The sequence below is a fragment of the Lactuca serriola genome, chromosome 9, assembly GCF_051521515.1.
Source record: "Lactuca serriola cultivar US96UC23 chromosome 9, Lser_US96UC23_V15, whole genome shotgun sequence".
NCBI lineage: Eukaryota > Viridiplantae > Streptophyta > Magnoliopsida > Asterales > Asteraceae > Lactuca > Lactuca serriola.
In genome coordinates, this window is record NC_136416.1 from 159,946,381 (window position 1) to 159,966,800 (window position 20,420).

Genomic DNA, 20,420 nt, shown 5'->3' on the forward strand with positions numbered 1-20,420 from the left:
GGAACCATTGTTCTTGCAACCAAACCCTCAAAAGTAGACAGTTTTGTGGCTTCCTTTCCAACCGGGACACCTTTTTTATTGTAAGTTATTACAAGCTTCACTTTATTAGCTTTTGTCTTTGTTGTCGGACCTCTTTGTTTGGAGTCCTCGTGATCAGAAGCTGAATCTGATTCCATGTCACAAAAACACAACCTGTTTCAACAAGATTCAAATTAAATTAAGTACGTTGTTATTTGTTGCAGTTGGACATTGATTAATCACATTCAAAATCTGAAATAAAAACATACCAAAAACTTTATTATTCTGCAAAAATAATTATTTAAACTAATATGCCCTCGCCATCCGGACGCGTACACAAAAAATCATCATCAAGGTCTAATAAAGCGGAGTCTTGTGTTAAATCAAAAGTAACATCAAATTCCAACATATCATCAGTTTCACCATTTGATCCATACTTGTACATCCTATGAGGTGTGAATCCAACAACATGCAAATTCTCATCTTCTTGATCTTGAACATAAAAAACCTGTTTGACTTGACTAGCTAATACGAAGGGTTCAGACTTTTGACCAAGCCTATCAAAGTTAACTACCGTGAATCCTAAATCATCCTTTTTTACTCCACGACTATCAACCCAATCACACATGAATACAGGAATACTAAACATGTGATAATTAAGATCCCATATCTCCTTTATACGGCCGAAGTAAGTTACAGCACCATACACAGGATTGGAGTCTTTTGCACTAGCAATCTGCATGGTATGTGCAACTAAAGACACTCCACTGCATTGAGTTGTTCTAGACTCATCTCGAGATGCTGTATGAAAATGATATTCATTTATGGCAAAACCGCTATATTTAGTAACAGCAAAATTAGGCCCTTTGGCCAACCAACGAACATCATCACAAATATCTTCCCCGTTAGCCAAACGTTTTCCAACCTAATAGAAAAATATATAATTAATGTAATTCAAAAAAATAATTAAAAATATTGTAATTCTAACATTCTTATTTTAAAAACAAACCTCTTTCTTAAACCAACTAATAAATGTCCGACTATGTTGGCTCTGCAACCATGTACTCTTGCGAGCATGACGGGGGTTCAGATCCTTCAATTCCAACATATGCTGCCTGAAGTGTATTACAAGTTAAAAGAATGTTTTATATGATAGATAATGGTATAAGAGTATACAGTTTCATGTAATTCTTACTCTATATACGGCTCCACAACAGCAGTGTTTCGTAATACATAAAGATGAGCTTGATCAAGTAACTGAGCATCTACAGCATCAATTGTAGCCTTTGATAAAGGCTTGCCACTGCGGATTCTTTCATCAACACGCTCATGAGGATTGCCAATTGATTTCTTGTTTTTTAAGTAGTCTGAACAAAATTCTAAGGCCTCCTCTGCCACATAACACTCTGCAATGCAACCCTCGGGTCGATGATGATTTCTTACATACCCTTTAAGTGTTTTCATGTATCTCTCAAATGGATACATCCACCTAAAATGAACCGGGCCACACAACCTCACCTCTCTAACTAAATGCACCATCAAGTGAGTCATGACATCGAAAAATGAAGGAGGAAAGTACTTCTCTAACAAACATAATGTTAATACGATGTCACTTTGCAACTTGCCTAGCTTACTAACATCAACAACTTTACTACACAACTCATTGAAAAAATGACACAGGCTTAGGATTGTTCTCCGCACCTTCACATCTAACACCCCTTTGATTGCAAATGGAAGAAGTTGTTGCATTAGTACATGGCAATCATTAGACTTCAAACCATTCATCTTTGAAACATCATCCGACACGAGATTCTTGAAATTAGAGCAATACCCATAAGGAACTTTTATGTTAGACAGGGTTTCATAAAATAGATGTTTCTCTGCAGAATTCAATGTGTACTTGGCAGGCGGAAGCCAATGTCGATCCCCTTTTGGTTCAGGTCGTAATTCAGTCTTGATGCCCAACGCTTCAAGATCTTGTCGTGCTTTTAATCCATCCTTCGTCTTGTGAGGCAAATTCAACGCTGTCCCATAAACACTCTCGGTCACATTTTTTTCTATGTGCATGAGATCTAACTGATGCCGAACAGGCAACTTCTTCCAATATTCAAGTTCAAAAAAAATTGACTTTTTATGCCAAAATTTAGATCTCTCGTCGATACTTTCTTTTTTCTTCTTTGTCTTCTCCTTCTTTGGCGTTTCCTTCTTTGACACTCCCTTCCTTGACTTTATCTTCTTTAACTTTATCTTCTTTGATCCTACCTTCTTTGATACTACCTTCTTTGGCTTTATCTTCTTACCCCATGTAGTCTCAAATCCCGCCAGATAGTCATAAATCTCTTCAGCTGATGATGGTTGTGGCATAAAATCGTGCTCCTGTTGATTGTTGAAATGTTTTTTTCTTTTGCGAAAAGGATGTTCAAGTGGTAGGAATCTTCTATGCCCAAGGAAGCATACTTTTTTGGACTTTGGCAACCATTGTGAACAAGTATTCTTTGAACATATTGGACAAGCATAATAACCTTTGGTAACACACCCCGAAAGATTACCATACGCGGGAAAATCACTTATAGTCCAAAGTAATATTGCTCTTAAATTGAAGTATTCTTTCTTATGAGAATCAAAAGTCTCAACGCCAGTTTCCCACAAGAGCTTTAGATCTTCTATCAATGGTGCCAAGTAGACATCAATATTGTTACCAGGTTGGTTTGGCCCGGATATCAACAGAGTCAACATCATGAATTTTCTTGACATACACAAATAAGGGGGTAGATTATATGTTATTAGGATAACTGGCCAACAACTATGCTTGGAACTTAATGACTTGTGTGGATTGATACCATCAGCAGACAAGGCTAATCTAAGATTTCGTTTTTCCTGTCCGAATTCTTTCCACGTGTTATCAACAAGCTTCCAAGAAGGGGTATCGCGAGGATGAGTAAGCTTCCCACTATTGACCCGACCTTGTGCATGCCAAGTTAAGTCATGAGCAATTTGTGGTATTGAAAACATTCTTCTAAATCTAGGGATGATAGGAAAATACCACAAAACTTTTGAAGGTACGTTTTTGGAATTCTTCTTCCAACGAGAAGTGCCACAAGTTGGACAATGAGAAGCATCTTTATGTTCTTTCCAGAATAGAACACAATCATTTTCACATGCATGAATCTTCTCATATTGTAGACCTACTCCTTTTAGCAACTTCTTGGACTCATATATCGAGCTAGGGATGGTATTGTTTGATGGTAAGATATCTTTTAGGACAGACAACAAAGCATCAAAACTAGCATCAGACCATCCAAATTGACCCTTCAAATGTTGGAATTTCAATAATCCACTAAGTGCATTATACTTTGACCCTACATAAAGTGGCTTATCACACTCTTCAAGAAGTGATTTCAACGAATCAGGTTCATCGTCTACGTATTTGAAGGCATCATGAAGCATATCCTTTGTATAAATAGCATCAGGAGGAATGGAATTGTTAGGGCATCTAGAATCACTATTGGGTTGTTTTTCTCCATGGAAAGACCAAATCTTATAATTCTCATCGAAGCCGTGGGCAAACAAATGATAACGGACATTGTCAATTGAGTGGTGACACAAATTGATGCAATTTACACAAGGGCATGGAATAACATCTAACTTTGGATTATTAGTTTGTGCAAACTCTAGAAAAGCATTCACACCTTCATCATATGCATTTGATAATCTACTAGAGGAAATCCATGATTTATCCATTAAACATTTGTTGCCAACCTACATAATTATTTAACATTTAAAGCAATAATGATTACGCATGTTTAGGGACAAAAACTATGCAAAAACAAAACTGTACAGGGCCAAAACTATACAGGGACAAAAAAATTATACAGGGGCCAAAACTGTACAGTGACAAAACTGAAGCAGGGAACAAAACTGTATAGGTTATCATTTACTTTTTCAGCATCCAGTTACTTTTTCAGCTTGTTTGAATATTTTTATGTGTTTGTTATAAAATTTTATGAACTTTTACAGAAATTTGAAAATTAGAAATACTTTTAAAATTTTGAATATGATCTTTTTTGCAGAAATTTTAAAGTTAGAAATGGGCTAAACATGTGTCCAGCACAAAACCACCTGCAAACCCGTTATTTCATAATTTATGGGTTTGACCTTTATACCCTTGGGTGGTCAATCTGTTTAAAATTAGGTATTAACTGTCAGTTGACAGTTACATTCTAAAAATGTATAAATATTTATGTTTGATGTTAATTGTGATTAATACTACATAAGAAGTTCCTATAGGTATGGCTGTTCTTTGTTGTTTTTTTTTTCTTTCTTTCTCTTCTGTCTTTGTTGGTTAATGAGTTGATGTTTCTACAAATGTATAAATATTTATGTTTGTTGGTTAATTTATAGTGGTGTTTCCATTCCTGATTTAATGTGGGAGATTGAGGTTAGTAAAATTTTCATCACAAGTCGATTAATTATCATTTTATTATTATTTAAAGATGATTGAATTGATTTGTATGAATCCTGTGAAAGGGTGAGTAATTATTGTTTTTGTTATAAAATTTTCATCACAGGTAACTGTTTCTCAAGGTTGTTTTTAGAATCTGTAATAAGTTTAGTTATAGATTAATTATTGTTTTTGTTATAATATGATTGAATTGATTTGTATGAATCCTGTTAAAGGGTGAGTACCTAAGATCTATAGGTATGGCTGTTCTTTGTTGTTTTTTTCTTTCTTTCTTTCTCTTCTGTCTTTGTTGGTTAATGAGTTGATGTTTCTACTTGTTTCCATTCCTGATTTAATGTGGGAGATTGAGGTTAGTAAAATTTTCATCACAAGTCGATTAATTATCATTTTATTATTATTTAAAGATGATTGAATTGATTTGTATGAATCCTGTGAAAGGGTGAGTAATTATTGTTTTTGTTATAAAATTTTCATCACAGGTAAACTCTCTGTTTCTCAAGGTTGTTTTTAGAATCTGTAATAAGTTTAGTTATAGATTAATTATTGTTTTTGTTATAATATGATTGAATTGATTTGTATGAATCCTGTTAAAGGGTGAACATGATGGATCTGTTAGAAAAGAAGAGGTGCAGGTGTTATATGTATTGCTTGTAGAGTAGCAAGAAGCTTTTTGGATGACATTCTTTTTAATCTCATTCTGTTGAGCTATATGTTATATGTATTTATTGTAAAGTATGTACAATATATGTTAGGCTTTTGATTGTTTTTAATGTTAAGTTAAAAAGGCTTGGATATTTTAAACGAATATTCACAAAAGTGAATTTTTAATCAAAATAATATAATAGAATCTATATTAGAAAATGAAAAATAAAAAACTTATGTACCCTAAAAAATAGATAGATTAAAAATAAATTCCTTTTCTTACCTGAGTATGTGGAATATCAGTGTAATTTATAGCAGAAACTGTTGCTTTATCACCCTTTGAGCCTGCAGCAAGTAACAAAAAATTGTAACTCATTGTAACTACATGCATATTGCAATGCACAATTATGAAAAAAATTAACGAACACCATTTAGTGTACAAACCACAGTCAGATTATGTCAAAGCCTAGAAACATCTCATTCATCAATCCTATTATAAGTATACAAAATGCAAAGCTAGAATAGTAATTTTTGCCATGTAAGCTAATTTTTTTGGCAGTGCCCATCATACCTACTTGCATGGGAAACCAGGGACATCAACCTTCTAAATGACTAAAAGTAGGTTCTACTCCTAATTGCATTTGATCATAAGTGAAAATGTTTCTTGTAAGAATAAATTAATAATTGGAGGAGATACTAACCGTATAATATGCACAGCACCAAGCCACATACAGCTGTAGTTACCACCCAGATCAATGCACTTTTAATCCTCTTGCCAATAGTCCTACAAGCAAAAATAGTTAGAAGCATAAATACATACACTTTCAATGTTTAATGAGAAGCTTCAAGTTACAGATGATGAATACAAGACAATGTTAAATGGGAAGCTTCAAGTTACAGATGGCAGTGGTTTGATACAGGTGTACAGAAAAGAAGTTGAAGATAGGCTTGCCTTATTAGGCATGCTCATGTTTATACAAATTATAATTATTTAAGAACCCATGTTTTAATGTAGTTTTTGAATCTGACCCTTGGCTGTAAATAAACATTGTAAAGTGGTTTAATACTAATATTCATAAAACAAGATAGTAAGATAAGTTGGTGTATATATTTTGGTTTTAGAAAGGTGTGAGAGACCAAAAGAATTGAACATGTGTGTGGCTATGTATTATGTATGTATGTATGTTTGGAAGTAGCCATTAGCCAAAAGAATGGATCTTCTTTGAAAACAAGGGAAAAGTGGAGGGACCGAATTGTAATATTGTGTGCTTTCTGTTTTCATCGACCCACATGCAAGCTAAATACTACAATTCAGGAGGATTGATTGTACCTGCAATCTCCTTGCCATCTATTTATAACTCGGTCTACCTTGATAAGCCCAGGTGTAAGATTAAACTACTCTTCTCTACTGAGATTGGTACATGGGTGTTTGTCAGTGAAGTTAAATCAACTTCAGATATCTCCACGCAAGGAGTCAATGATCCATCTAAGGGGCTAATAGGAGGCTTAACAAATGAAGCCTTGTACAGCTTTGGAGTCCAATTGGAAAAACATATAGAGTTAGTTCATTCTTCATACAGAGGTTTGTATGCTTTAGGGGAATTAATACCTCCTAAACCTCCGGATCACAATGTTATTTTGGTTCCCTGTTCCACTGTTGAATTGAATTGTCTAGTGGTTGATGTTTATTGGTGTTATATCTTAGTACAATCAACTAATAAAGAGTTGTTATTGATATACAAACATGAACAATTATTAATTGGCTTTGTATTAAGGCAAAGAATCGACTTTATTTTTAACAAGATCGATGAGATGAATGTTTTGTTTGTTTGTAGCCAGAAGATTTGTTGCAATAAAATCAGAATTTTCTTTAGCTAGCAGTTTTGTGTTTGTCTTTTTTTGCAAATTATGCACCTATTTGAAAATTGAATATGATAAGTCTGATGAGTATATCATTATTTACAAGCCTCTACTTCAAGATGGTGGTATTGATAGAGAATGTGATAAAGAATGGACCTTCAAGATGGTGGTATTGATAGAGTATATCTGTTTTGCTCTTATGCAGAAACATCCCTACGTAGCACTGTTATTGAAACAAAACAAACTGCTGAAGGTAGTCATAAGCAAAAGGTAGGCATTAGGCAAAGGGTAATTTGGTCTTTGTGCATTGGGTGTTACATTTTCACTCCTGAAATTTTTTGTATGTGATGAAAATTGACAGGGATTATTTTTTTTGCATAAAATACTTGAGGCCTGAAGTATTTTAACTAAAAAATATATGTAAGAAAGTACAAATACGTGAGTTATTATATGACCTTAACCTTTTAATAATTTGCCAAGTACATGCCACGTAGTTTGCATGTCAGCAAACACTTATCAGATAATTTTTTTTCATTGTGTGTGAAGGTTGGATCTTCCAAAAAAATCAAAGATGTTAACAAACGTAGTAGTTTAATTAAAATATTTCCAACAAAAACACAAGTCGAGAGCAACTATGTGAAACCTTAACTATGTTGGAAAATTAAGTTGGGATCGGAGTGGAATAGGCGTAACAGAAGAACATATATGAAGTAAAACATAAGACAAGTATTACCTGGTCAAATTTTTCCGAGGTTCATGATGTCTTTTCTCTTCCTCCGCTTTTCAGATCTAATCAACAAAGATTTCTCATTTAGAGGGAGAGGGACGGTTATAGAAGTGATGAAGAGGTGAGATAATGAAATTCGAAATCAAAGAGGTTTATTTCTATTTTTGCAAACACACCCACAGATAAAGAGAGATAGAAAGGGTAATCGGGGTATTTTACATCTTTTGATTCGAAAGGGTGTTCGTGGAAGACTGGGAAGCTCAGATGATGACAGCAAATTAGCAAATATTATATCTGAAAGGCATCGGAGGGATAAAACAATTGGGTTGCACTCTCCAATGAACGCACCTTGATGATTGCAATGGTTGCTGGTATTGGTGGAGAGTAGCAGCTCTAACCTGATAGTTGATACCCAGTTCGGAGAAAGATTGTTGGGTGGGTTTTTAATACGTGATTTTTTTTGGAAGATCCAACCTTCACACACAGTGATGAAGAGTGGTGTTCCTAACTTCTGTGTTGTTCTTCTAGCACTAAATGATCTAGGGTATTATTGTCTTTTTCTATTTTATGATACACAAGGTTTAAACTTTAATGATAATAATTAATATGTTAATTGATGTATTTATTTGTATAGGTATAAAGCAAAGGGAATTCGGTTGGATTTTGGTGATCTTGCTTATCTTTCATGTGACAAAAGAAAGTTCTTTGAAATAATTGGAATGGAATTTGGAGTTCCGAGGTTTGGAAAGACTGGAATCACTGCTGGTAATGACCTCAATGAAGAAACTTTGGATGCTTTAAACAAACAGGCAAGCTTTTTATAGATTTTTAATTCTTAAGAGTATTGAATCATTTAGTATTTTGTAACTTTGATTATCGACTTGGTCTTTGTGCAGGAAGTTTCTCTTGAGAGAACTTTTCTGATTAGGGCAGGAGGATAATTATTTGGATTTCCTTTCTGATTTGTTCTTATTTCCATTTAGTAATCAAATAGCTTCCTAGATCTATATATCTCATATTTGAGTTTCATTTATCTATTATTGGATTTTGGTTTCTATCAAAGAGGTTGTGTGATGATCAAAATGCAAAATGAATCAATGGCTGATTTCATAAATACATACACTTTCAATGTTTAATATGCTCTAACTAGTCTTTTGGTTCCAGAATAAGATGCTTTTTGACTAATTAAGTGAAACAACTTAGAACTTTTTTCTATGTTCTTAAGAAGATCAAGTGTCCTTGCAGAATTTCTCAACAGTTAAAAAATAAATCTAGACTCAGACATCTACATTTAGGGTTTAATGAATGCTTCAACCATGATTTCATAATCTCAATCCCTATTACAAATCGTCCATACATACACCCAATCGAAATGAAAGATACAACATGATTTCATAATTTCATAAGTACAATTAGAAAACATAAAAAATTATGTTCTACCAGACCAGGGTTCGAAGAACCTGAAGAGAAACATCTCACAGGGGAGTTAGATTAAGAGTATTTTGAGGGATTTTTCGACTCTTTTCTTAGGCAACTGTCATTATGTATACACGGTTAGCTAATCCTTTCTTCACCTTGAGAACAAGGTGAAAGTTTGGGATAAAAAGTAGAGAAAATGTTCGCAAGATGAAAGAAGGGGATAAAAACATTACATATAACTTGAGAAGCTTGAGATTTTACCTTGTGTTCGACTTGAGAAGCTTCAGTAGGTGAGAAACCCTTGAATGTGTTCAACTTAGCATCAGATTCATGGCTACCAGGCGCTTCTTCCCCTTGTCTCGACTTTCTTCTGCTCTTTCTCTTTTGTTACAACGTTATATGGCCAACCGGGAAGCTCACTTGGGTCGATGATCGGTTCAACAGGAACACCTTAATCGGACCTAGGGCACGTAAATTTTAGCAGTCTCCAATGATGTCAGTTGAACCCACGATCGTCGGCGAGGCGAAATCAGCCAGAGAAGTAACCTAACGATCGGAGGAGGAGACGTTGTCTGCAAGGGAAGGCGAGTCGAGGTCTCACCGTCGATAGAATCGTAGTAGAGAGTGAAGTGACTGATGAATAGTGAGTGTTAGATATTTTGTTAGTAACCCCGAATTTTGTGAACAGATGCGCGCCTTTCACTAAAATTATAATGCGACACTTTGAGACGGCGCACATTTTACATTAAGTGCCCTCCGTGTTTTTAAGTTTTTTACATTAGACACTAACTCTAAAGACACTCAATAAAACGCGACATATATACTTAAATTTTTTGAAGAGATGACATTTTTTTAATGTCACTCTCTCTTGCGTAACATAGATCAATGAGCGTCGTATTTTGCGCGTCGTAAAAGGCCTTTTTTCTTGTAGTGTCAGTGCACAAGAATGTGTACTCAATCCCTTAGTCCTTTACTTGACTCACACATCCATGTGAACAAGTAATTAGTCTTAATTTTCCAATGCTTGAAAGTTCTCATTCATCATACTAGAAATCTTGCATGATTCCAAGTTTCGGTCCAATTGAAACTTGGGTGATGAGAAATTTTCTTTATTTGGTAAATTTAGACACTACCACAAATGAAAGAATCAAAACCATTTTCCATTATTTCCATCAATGGAATCATATAAACAACAATTTCTTTCACAAATGCCATTGTAAGGATACTTCAAATAAATAAAATTAAAAAATTTTCCTTTATTTTTAAAAACTTTGTGGAAGAACTTATCCTTACAATCCATATGAAAACTTGTTGTTATCTATTTCTAAGCAATATCTCATAACTCCTAAGAAGTAGCTCAAGAATCCAATCTTCAAACTATGTTAGAAATCCATCTACGCGATCAGATTCAACATATTCTTTCTTTAAGTTTCTTCACTTTTTCTTTGATTCTTAAAACACCACTATATGACCCAGTCACATCATGTAATAAGAATCTCAGAGTAGAAACTTAACAGAGTTAGATAATGGATTTTACCTGAAATAAAGTCAAACCCATTGACTTTACCATCCTTAGGTAAGTTTGGCAGCTTCGTAACCAATGCCCCTTCCTTTGGCAATTTAACATATGGGCTCTTTGATAATGGTACATGGGACTATCAAAGACTTAGCATTTCTCTTTACCATTTGGTCAACCGAGTTGACTATGGCCAATCTCTTTTCATTGGGAAGAGAATGTTTTTCTGGATTTCCTGTGTCACTACTGTCCCTGTCCATAAAGTTTTGGAAAGTTGATCTTCTAATCAAATTTGCTTTACTAGCCTTCCAAATCATTGTTGATTCAGCAGTACCAAGCAAATAGATAAGATTATTAAGGGTCATGTCATAGTTTGTTTCATAGGAGTCCCAAAGGAACTCACTATGTAACTTAGAAAGTGATTGAACCACCAACTTTCTCAAGACTTTGACACCCAACTCTCCCGGCTTGTCAATATGTGACTACATCTCCAAGATGTGATCACACATAGAACTTGCCTTGCCAATAGGGCTTGAATGACCTTGAACTTGTGGGTTAAGGAGAATAATTGGAGGAGGTGGAGAAAGTGAAGTTCCAAGAGATTTGGGAAGATCATAGATGTCTGAACTAGACATCTTTTGGGAGATATTCAAGTTTAGTTGATTTAAAAGTCGTTAATATAACACCCAATATGAAATATTAAGGCTAGGACCCAATAACCTATTTATAACTGGAAGAGGGATGTCGTAATCCAAGTTATAAAATAGTTGAAGGTAGGTAAATGACGATTTACCAATTTCCACCATGAAAAACGAAATATAATTAAGTTTTAATTGGATTTGAAACTCCTAGATCTTTTGAGATTCATTGAACTTTTCAATGGCATGTTTCAATCTCCAGTGTGCCCTTCAGGTTTTGTGACTAAGATGCCGAGGAGCACAAAACAAGGTGTGAAGTAACCATGAAAATTACTTGGTATTCTTAAATGTTTATCACCCAACCGATGTGCCGGTAAACCACACACGCTCCACCGGCCTATGATTAAACTTTAAGAAACCCTTTGCCTACCTTGTTAAATCAAGCTAGTGTGCCGGAAAACCACACACGCTCCACCAACTGACTTAAGCAAAGTGCCAAGTGTAATTTCATGGGTTAGCACCTTATTCACATTTTCCTAAGTAACTAAGATTGGGAATTATAAGTGTTAAGTTACTTAGTATTTGTCATTAATACTTTTAATGAAGGGAGAACTTATAGTATTTGTCCTACCCGTTCGGCTAACGACCCTCCACCAGTCAAGGAAGCGGTGGGTGAGAGTGGACACCCATTAAACTGTCATTTTATAGGCAGTAACCTTATACCCCCCTTATAGACCGGCTTCGTGAATGAGGCCTACTAACGGTAAGACTGACTTGCTGTTATACATACATACATACATACACACACACACACACACATATATATATATATATATATATATTATTAACTTATAATATTATAAAGTATAAGGGTTGAATTTTAACTTTTAAAATTATAAGGGCTAACTTGGAATTAAAGTATTCATAAGCAAAAACTTTTCAAATTCCAAAACTTGAGGGCAAGTTTTGAAACTATTCAAAACTAATCAATTCCATAACTTATGTGCTTAAAGTAGTTTTAACTAAAAGACTCTTCAAGTTCCATAGCTTGAGGACAAGTTATGGAAGACTTTAAACTAATAAAAGAATGTAACTTTTCTTTATTTTTTGTAACTTATGGAATTAATTAAGGTTACACATTTTAATGATTTAATGAAGTGACTCTTGAACCTCCATAACTTGAGGACAAGTTATGGAGTCATAAAACCATTTAATGAGAACAAGACTCTTCATTTTGTAACCTTTGCCATCTTTTATGAGTTTTTAAGAAACTTTAATGTGACTTTTAATGTAACTTGAGGACAAGTTACACAAACACATTTTAGAATCTACTCTTAGATTAAAATGCATCAAAGACACATAATCAATCAACCTTTTCTATTAATCTAAGCAACTCATATGAACATGATAATTGGAATCAAACTTTTTCATGTAATTAGCATAACACTTAAACTAATACAAAACATGAATCTATTGACAATTATCTTTGAAATTGGATTAGTATGAACATTACCACATCAAAAATAAGTTTATAAGTCCAAAAACAACTTAGGGTAATGTTTCTAGTCCAATTCCAGTCAAAACAGTCGAATATATGCTGTCTGGGGGTCCAAATCGTCGAGTGCACGAACAAACTCGGCGAGTTGGATGCATTTTGCCTTGGACTCGGCGAGTCCAGTGCCCAGAATGCCCGAAATTTGACTTTTTCAGCATTTTTCAGCAATTTGCATCAAGTATAATTGAAAACAAGCCTATTCTCTGATACCACTATTGGGTTTTGAGCATTCTAACACTCCTAAGTGTACATGCAACCCTAAATACCTTGGATCTATGTTTTCTCTATTATACATGCAAATATGAATATCCAAGGCATTATACTAACTAGCATCCAAAACTTTGATTCATATGAAACATAACAAGTAAGAATACATACCTCTTTTAATGTAGAATGACTTCATGAAGCTTGAGTGCATAGTGCCCCAAGTGTGACACCTCAAATGTTTCACACAACATCAATTGCTTTTGGAATAACCTTGAGAGAAATGTAGAACACTTGAAATCGGCTAGCCCTTCTCTATCTTCATAGTGGCCGATTTTTCCAAGAGTATGATCTTTATATAGTGTTACAATTAGTGTAAGCCCTAATTGTCATGACTTTCCATTTCCTTGGATCCATGGGTTCAAATACACCATGGAGCATCCTATGGTTTTTAGCCCAACTTGATAATCCATGGTGCATTAGCCCACTATACAAGTATGGATGATTTACACAATCAACCCATATATTTAATTAGTCTTCTTTTGATCACTTAATTAATTCTAGATTAATTCTTGATCAATACTAATTAAATAATCTTATTAATATATTATAACTTATTATATATTAACAAACCTTAAGTGTTATTTCTCTCATTATAGTCTATCCAAATGCATGATGCCATGCAACCCAATTGGACCATGGCGGGTCGGGTCAAGTCTTACCAATTATAGTTATGGACTTAGACATTAATCCAACAGTTATGAGTATGAAAGGGTAATTAAAGGAGATTGTTATGTGTAGGAGATAGAGAGGATTTGATCCCAGCACCGAGGACAGTTCAGATATTTCACGACATTTAGGTGAGTTACCTTCCAGTAGAAGTGGGTCGAAGGCACCAATGAAGGCCCACTAGTAAGAGCTATAGTAAGAGCTATAGAACCAATGTTAGGGCGAGAGAGAGGGATATTGATGTAGAGCACATCCGGAAGAGGAAGGCGGAGGCTGGGCAGGTTATTGGGGTTTGGGGGAAGAAACCCAAGGGAGCTAACACTAGGTCGAAGGGCCAGCAGGGCCGGAGCCGTTGTGGGAAATGCGGCAAGACTCATGAGGGAGTCTGTAGACTGGGATAATCGGGCTGCTATAAGTGCAGCAAGCTTGGGCACTTTGGTAGGGATTGTACTGCCCCTACCCCCACCCTTCAGACGTCAGACCTGATTTGCTTCCATTGTAATCAGAAGGGCCACAAGAAGCCCAACTGCCCGAGACTGACATCAGGAGCACTAGTAGCGACGCTAGCTCCTGTAACATTGTGGATCATGGACGGCCGAGAAGGCAAGACATATGGTCCAGTGGTCAGGATCCAAGCCTTCCAGTTGACCGACGAGGAGGTGCGTGTCGCACCAGATGTGGTGACAGGTATGTTTTCTTCTCCATATTTATTACATTTTGGTTATGTTATTTATATTCTATGTTCTATGTGTTTTGTTAGGATCGTTCCATGTGAACGACATTCCAGTACATGTGTTATTTAACTCGGGGGCTACCCGATCATTTGTCTCTCTTGCTCTTAGCAAGAGGTTTTTTGAGTCATTAGGGATGTTGGATTGTCCTCTAGAGGTCGAGATTGCTGATGACCGATCTGTCCGGGCATCTGAGGTTTTCAGAGATTGTGTTTTGAGGCTGTATGACGAGCACCACCTATTGGATTTGGTTCCCATTCAGTTGCATGGGAATAAGGTTATCATCGGCACGGATTGGCTGAAACCTAATGGGGCGGTGATCGACTTTGTGCAGCAGTTGGTACGTGTCAGGACCCTAAGTGGGGGAGAGCTGGTGATTCAGGGCGATAGGCCGCAGAGTAGACCAACTTTGTGTTCGACAACGAGGGCTGGACGTATTCCCAGAGGAACTGCCTGGGATACCTCTAGAGAGACAGGTGGAGTTCCGGATCGACCTAGTCCCTGGTGCGGCTCCGATAGCCAAGTTACCATATTGGTTGGCTCCTCCCGAGATGCAGGAGTAGTCTACACAACTGTATGAGCTGTTAGACAAAGGATTCATTAGACCGAGTAGTTCGCCCTGGGGATCCTCGATCCTATTTGTGAAGAAGAATGACGGGTCGCATCGAATGTGTATAGATTACCGGGAGCTGAACAAGGTAACGGTGAAGAATCGTTACCAACTCTCGAGGATTGATGATCTCTTCTACCAGCTACAGGGGACATCTTGGTTTTCCAAGATAGATTTACATTTGGGCTACCATCAGATAAGGGTCATAGACAAGGATGTACAAAAGACTGCTTTCCAGACTCGCTATGGCCACTACGAGTTCATGGTGATGCTCTTTGGGCTCACCAATGCCCCTGCCGCGTTCATGGACCTCATGAACCGCGTGTGCAGACCGATGCTCGATCGGTCTGTGATAGTATTTATCGCTGACATCTTGGTTTACACTAAGACACAGGAGCAACATGAAGAGCATTTGCACGAGGTGTTGGATACCATGAGGAGGGAGAGCTTTTAAGCCAATTTCTCCAAGTACGAGTTCTGGTTGCGCGAGGTGCAGTTTCTTGCGCACCTTGTCAACCAGAGTGATATTTTTGTCGACCCGGCCAAAATGGAGGCCGTGATGAGATGGGAGGTTCCGAGGCCTCCATCCGAGATTCGGAGATTTCTTGGGTTAGTAGGCTATTATCGGAGATTCATACATGACTTCTCCAAGATAGCAGTACCCTTGACCCGGTTGACGAAGAAGGTCGTTGTCTTTTGTTGGGGGCCTGAGCAGCAGGCAACGTTTGAGATGCTGAGACGGAGGTTATGCAAGGTGCCTATCTTAGCCCTACGAGATGACATGGAGGATTTTGTACTATAATGTGATGCATCCATCCCGGGATTGTGCGCGGTATTGATGTAGATGGGGCATGTCATTGCTTACGCCTCGAGGCAGCTGATGCCTCATGAGCTGAACTACACGACGCATGATCTGGAGTTGGGGGCGGTTGTTTTCGTCCTCAAGCTTTGGCGGCATGTAACATACACGTATTGAAATTGTGTTTTAAGTAAATAATATTATGAAATATTATGTGAATTTTAATGTTGAGTTCTAACATATAGTTTTTACTAGAAATGAAGTAAAACTATGTTTAGAATCACTCATAAAATATTGGAAGTCTTATGAGATTCCAATTAAAAGTCAAATAGTGAAATATAGCGAAAATATAAAATTTGGAATAAGTAAAATTTTATTATTGAAATATGTAGATAATCTCGTTAGAAACATTTAGGCGAAAACCTCATCGAAATCCGAGTTATAACGAAGAAGTTATGACCAATCGAAGATCCGCGATAAAACCGGCACGACGCCGAATGACGTAAAAAGGGATTTTAAGATAAACTACTTTTTAGCCTTAGTAATCTAATTTAAAATCGTAGTATTCGTTAAACTGAGAAGTTTGATAAAAAGAACGCCAAAATCTGACTTCGTATGAGGATGTTATGATTTTTCGAAGTTTTAGCTTAGCAGTAGATAGCTAAAAACTCGAATTTTAGATCGAGTAATTTTTAGCCGACACAACCTAAACGAGAATTGAAGGTCTCGTCATTTGTAATACAACGGTAAAAAGTCTGACAAAAACGGACGTCGGATGAAGAAGTTATGAATTTTTAACGGATTTTCCTGTCCCGGTCTGTTAAAAATAATAATATAAAAATTAAATTCAAAATTAGCCAATGAAGTCTAAACGAAAGTTGTAGAGCATAATTTTAGCTACGCGTGCATATAAAGAACGTCAAAAAAGGAGCTCGTATGCAAAAGTTATGGATTTTACAAGATTTGAGACATTTTTCATTTAATTTTCGCATGAATAGTGCCAGCCACGTCACCCTCGCTCTAAGCTGACCACGTGTACGAAGCTGCTGCGTGGAGCGTCCGAGAAGCGACGCGTGTCGCACAGGAGTCTGAAGTTCTCATGTGATTCTTGCATGGCTGTCTCGTGCCCGACTCGCGTGTCGCATGCTGATTCGACCGAGGGTGCGGTCCAATGGCTTTTCGACGCGCCTCGCATCAGCCTCCACCCCGCGTCGGAGCCGAAGACCCAGCCAATGACGCGCCTGAAGCCGATGACTCCTCGCATCCGAGCCTCTCCGAAGCTGCCATCTGGTCCGAGCCTCGCAGCCACATGCCCTCTTCTCCTTGCTTCAGATCCGAACCTTGGCCCTATGTAAGGGGTGCGAGACCTCCCGGTTAAATGTTAGAAATTTGCCACTTTTTACCCCTAAACTTATATTTCTTCTACTTCCACTTCCCCCGTAGCCCCGGTACTGATTCCAAGGCCCGAAATATGCCCCGAGACTCCCGGGAAGCCCGAAAAATTTATCTTTTCGGTTTTGAAGCTCTAGCTTCGCAGAGCCAGGTTTTCAAGAAAACTCCCAGTTTTCAACGACGAAAGTCATATTTAGAGCCGAAGTTCTGCCCAAATTAATATTTTAGCCCCCGGTTATTTCACAGTGAGTTTAATATATAGAAATAATTGTATGTTATGTGTTATATGTGCTACGTGCTTTTCAGTGTTATTATTCCGGGTCGTTTTCCCGGGTTATTTTTATTCGCTATTTGTAATAGCAAAGAAATACCTTTGACCATGTGATCAGTGAAAGGACTTAGATTCACGTTGGTACTGGTATGTAGCGTCTGGCCATGTGGAACATGTCTCTGTAAGAGAATGAATTCTATTCTATGGTATTGGCAGAAGGTTAGACAGGGCTATAAGCCTGAAATCTACCAGAATGTTAATCCGAAGTTGTATATCTTCTATGCCGTTTGGGCCAAAGCTTTATTGATGTATATCAAGCATGGAAACTGTTATGTCTCATTGATTGTATATCTTTAAATCAAGTCAATGATTGATATGGAATGTTTGTCACATGATTCACATATGCCCTTGTTGTCCCATGTTTCTCTTTGCTTCTACCATATTGAAGTATATATATGGCATAACGTTATATTGTATCTATTATTGAACTCACTAAGGGTCACCGCTTACCCTCTCAATGTTTAACAAATTGCAGGAGATAAGCGTCTAGTATAGTTATATACTGGTAGAAGATTTTTGAATAGTTTGAAACTATTGTATCGATAGAAGTTTATGAATAGTTTGAAACTATTGTATTTTGCACTCCCATATGTATAAAACTATAGAATCCTGGGAAGTTATGTAATATATATCACTTTAAAATAGTCGGTTTGTATCCAGTAGTTTGTAACCTCTTTATCAATGTAAAATATTGTTTTGATGAATATGCAAGTAGTATGTTTTGGAGTAACTATATTGTCGAGTATGAAAGTTTGGGTCTTTCATAAATACGAAAGTTAGGGTCTTTCAATCATGGTATCAGAGCAGTAGTTTGAGTGAACTAAATTCCACGGATTGGTATTTAGAATTAAACTATTGGAAGTTCAACATATGAACTTAGTCATTATAAGTATAGGGATACAAACCATAGGAAATATATAAGTAAAAGTAGTAGGTAATAATAAACCCTAATATTCTAAAATACAATGTTACTCCATATTGCAGAGCAATGGCTGAACAGGTTAGTAGCCATACCCTTGAGGTTAGTGGAGGTCCTCAACCCGAGGAAGTGAATACTCCAGTATCTCCTCGTGAGAAGCGACTCTTGGGTAAACTTGCCGGTGTTATTTGACAGACTCTCGAAGAACACAAAAAGAATGGTGATAAGGGAAAAGAGAAAGCCACTGGAGAATCTTCAAAAGGAGAGATGAAGCGTCCATCGTTCAAAGATTTCAAGAGTAGTGGTGCTACAGAGTTTTCTGGTGTTCTCAATCCCATTATTGTTCTTACTTGGATCCAGAACACAGAGAAAGTGTTTCGTATTTCTCATGTGGATAATGAAGACAAGGCTAATTATGCTTCCGCAATGCTCATCGGAGAAGCCTTGGTCTGGTGGGAAGCAACATATGAAGCTCTCACCGGGTTTGACCAGGAGAATTTAGCCTGAGAAATGTTTAAAACTCATTTGCTAGAGAAGTATTGTCCTCTAGACATGAGGAGGAGATCGGAGAAGGAATTCCTCGAGCTTAAACAAGGAGGAATGACTGTGAATGAGTATGAAACTCAGTTTAATCAAAGAGCAAGGTTTGCTACGAAGTATATTCCAACTGAAGACGAGAAAATTTAGTTATTCATGGAGGGACTATGACACGAAATCCACGATTTCTTTGTCATTCGATAAAGTCGTTGAATATGCTCGAAGACGTGAGCATGACTTAGAAATACGTGGTGCCACTGTTACTGCTCCGAAGCATCCACGTACTGAAAGAATTGTTACTGTTCCTTCTTTTCTACCAGCTCAATCTGTTCGGACTGAACTTGGTAATTAAGTTCAAACTCAAAATGCCTCTCGTGGACGCGGTAGATCACAATCTTTTTCTATGCAATCACATTCATGTCGTATTTGTGGAAGGAATCATCCGGGCCAATGCAAAATAGACAAGGAATCCATTGTCTGTTATGGATGTGGAGAAAAGGGTCATATAAAGCCAGCTTGCCCAAGAAAGGATGTTACTTGCTATGCATGTGGTATTACTGGCCACAAGAAGCGTTTTTGCCCTACTCTTACTAGTCAGATGACGGGAAGTCAAGCTTCTATCCAACAGTCGGCGAGAAGCCAAGTCCCTGTTCAACAATCAAAGGGTACTCTAACTGAAAAGGAGGGGGTGCCAAAAGCTAAGGGTCGTGCATTCCAGATTACCTCAGAGGAGGCACGCGAGGGCCCGAATGTTGTGACGGGTACATTTCTTGTCAACTCTAGACCTGCTCACATCTTATTTGATTATGGTGCCTCAGATTCTTTTGTGTCTTACGAATTTGTACATTCCTTTCAAATTGCTTTCTTTGTACTCGCGCAACTATTTCACGTAGATACTGCGTGAAGTATATCATTACTTGCTGATAAAGTCTATAGGGATTGTGTTATAGAAATTGAAGACTATACTTTTCTTGCTAACCTGATCCCTATCTCCTTTCCCAACTTTGATATTATTCTCGGCATGGATTGGTTATCAAAGTACCACGCAGAACTCTTGTGCTATGAAAAGATAGTACACATTCCGATTGAAGGGGAGAATCCTATCTATGTCTACGGTGAACAAAGACTCTTAAAAATAATCTCTTTCCTTAAAGCTCGTAAATTCATATCGAAAGGGTGTTCTATCTATCTTGTAAATGATGTTCTAGTTGTTAACGAATATCCTGATGTTTTCCCCGATAACTTGCCTGGCCTTCCTCCGGATAGGCAGGTAGAATTCCGAATTGACCTTGTGCCTGGTGTTGCTCCGATTGCAAAGACTCCTTATCGTC

The 20,420-nt window shown here is 37.1% G+C and overlaps 1 protein-coding gene across 1 annotated transcript; it reads right to left on the bottom strand.

The window, feature by feature from the left end:
* Nucleotides 1-253: 253 nt before the first annotated feature.
* Nucleotides 254-5,688, bottom strand: LOC145076210 (uncharacterized). The gene is made up of 6 exons (XM_079022168.1): nt 5,628-5,688; nt 5,406-5,503; nt 1,214-3,777; nt 1,028-1,133; nt 355-943; nt 254-270 (listed from the first exon to the last, which is right to left on the bottom strand). The coding sequence occupies exons 1-6, from the start codon at nt 5,686-5,688 to the stop codon at nt 254-256; spliced, it is 3,435 nt and encodes a 1,144-aa protein (XP_078878294.1).
* Nucleotides 5,689-20,420: the final 14,732 nt, after the last annotated feature.

Bases quoted from the DNA above. Each gene is read 5' to 3' on its own strand.
- LOC145076210 (XM_079022168.1), bottom strand. From the start codon at position 5,688: ATGGGCACTGCCAAAAAAATTAGCTTACATGGCAAAAATTACTATTCT. The intron at 1,134-1,213 runs GTAAGAATTACA...AATACACTTCAG, and splicing joins GTTGTGGAGCCGTATATAGA to GCAGCATATGTTGGAATTGA. The intron at 944-1,027 runs GTTTGTTTTTAA...TTTTTCTATTAG, and splicing joins TTAGTTGGTTTAAGAAAGAG to GTTGGAAAACGTTTGGCTAA.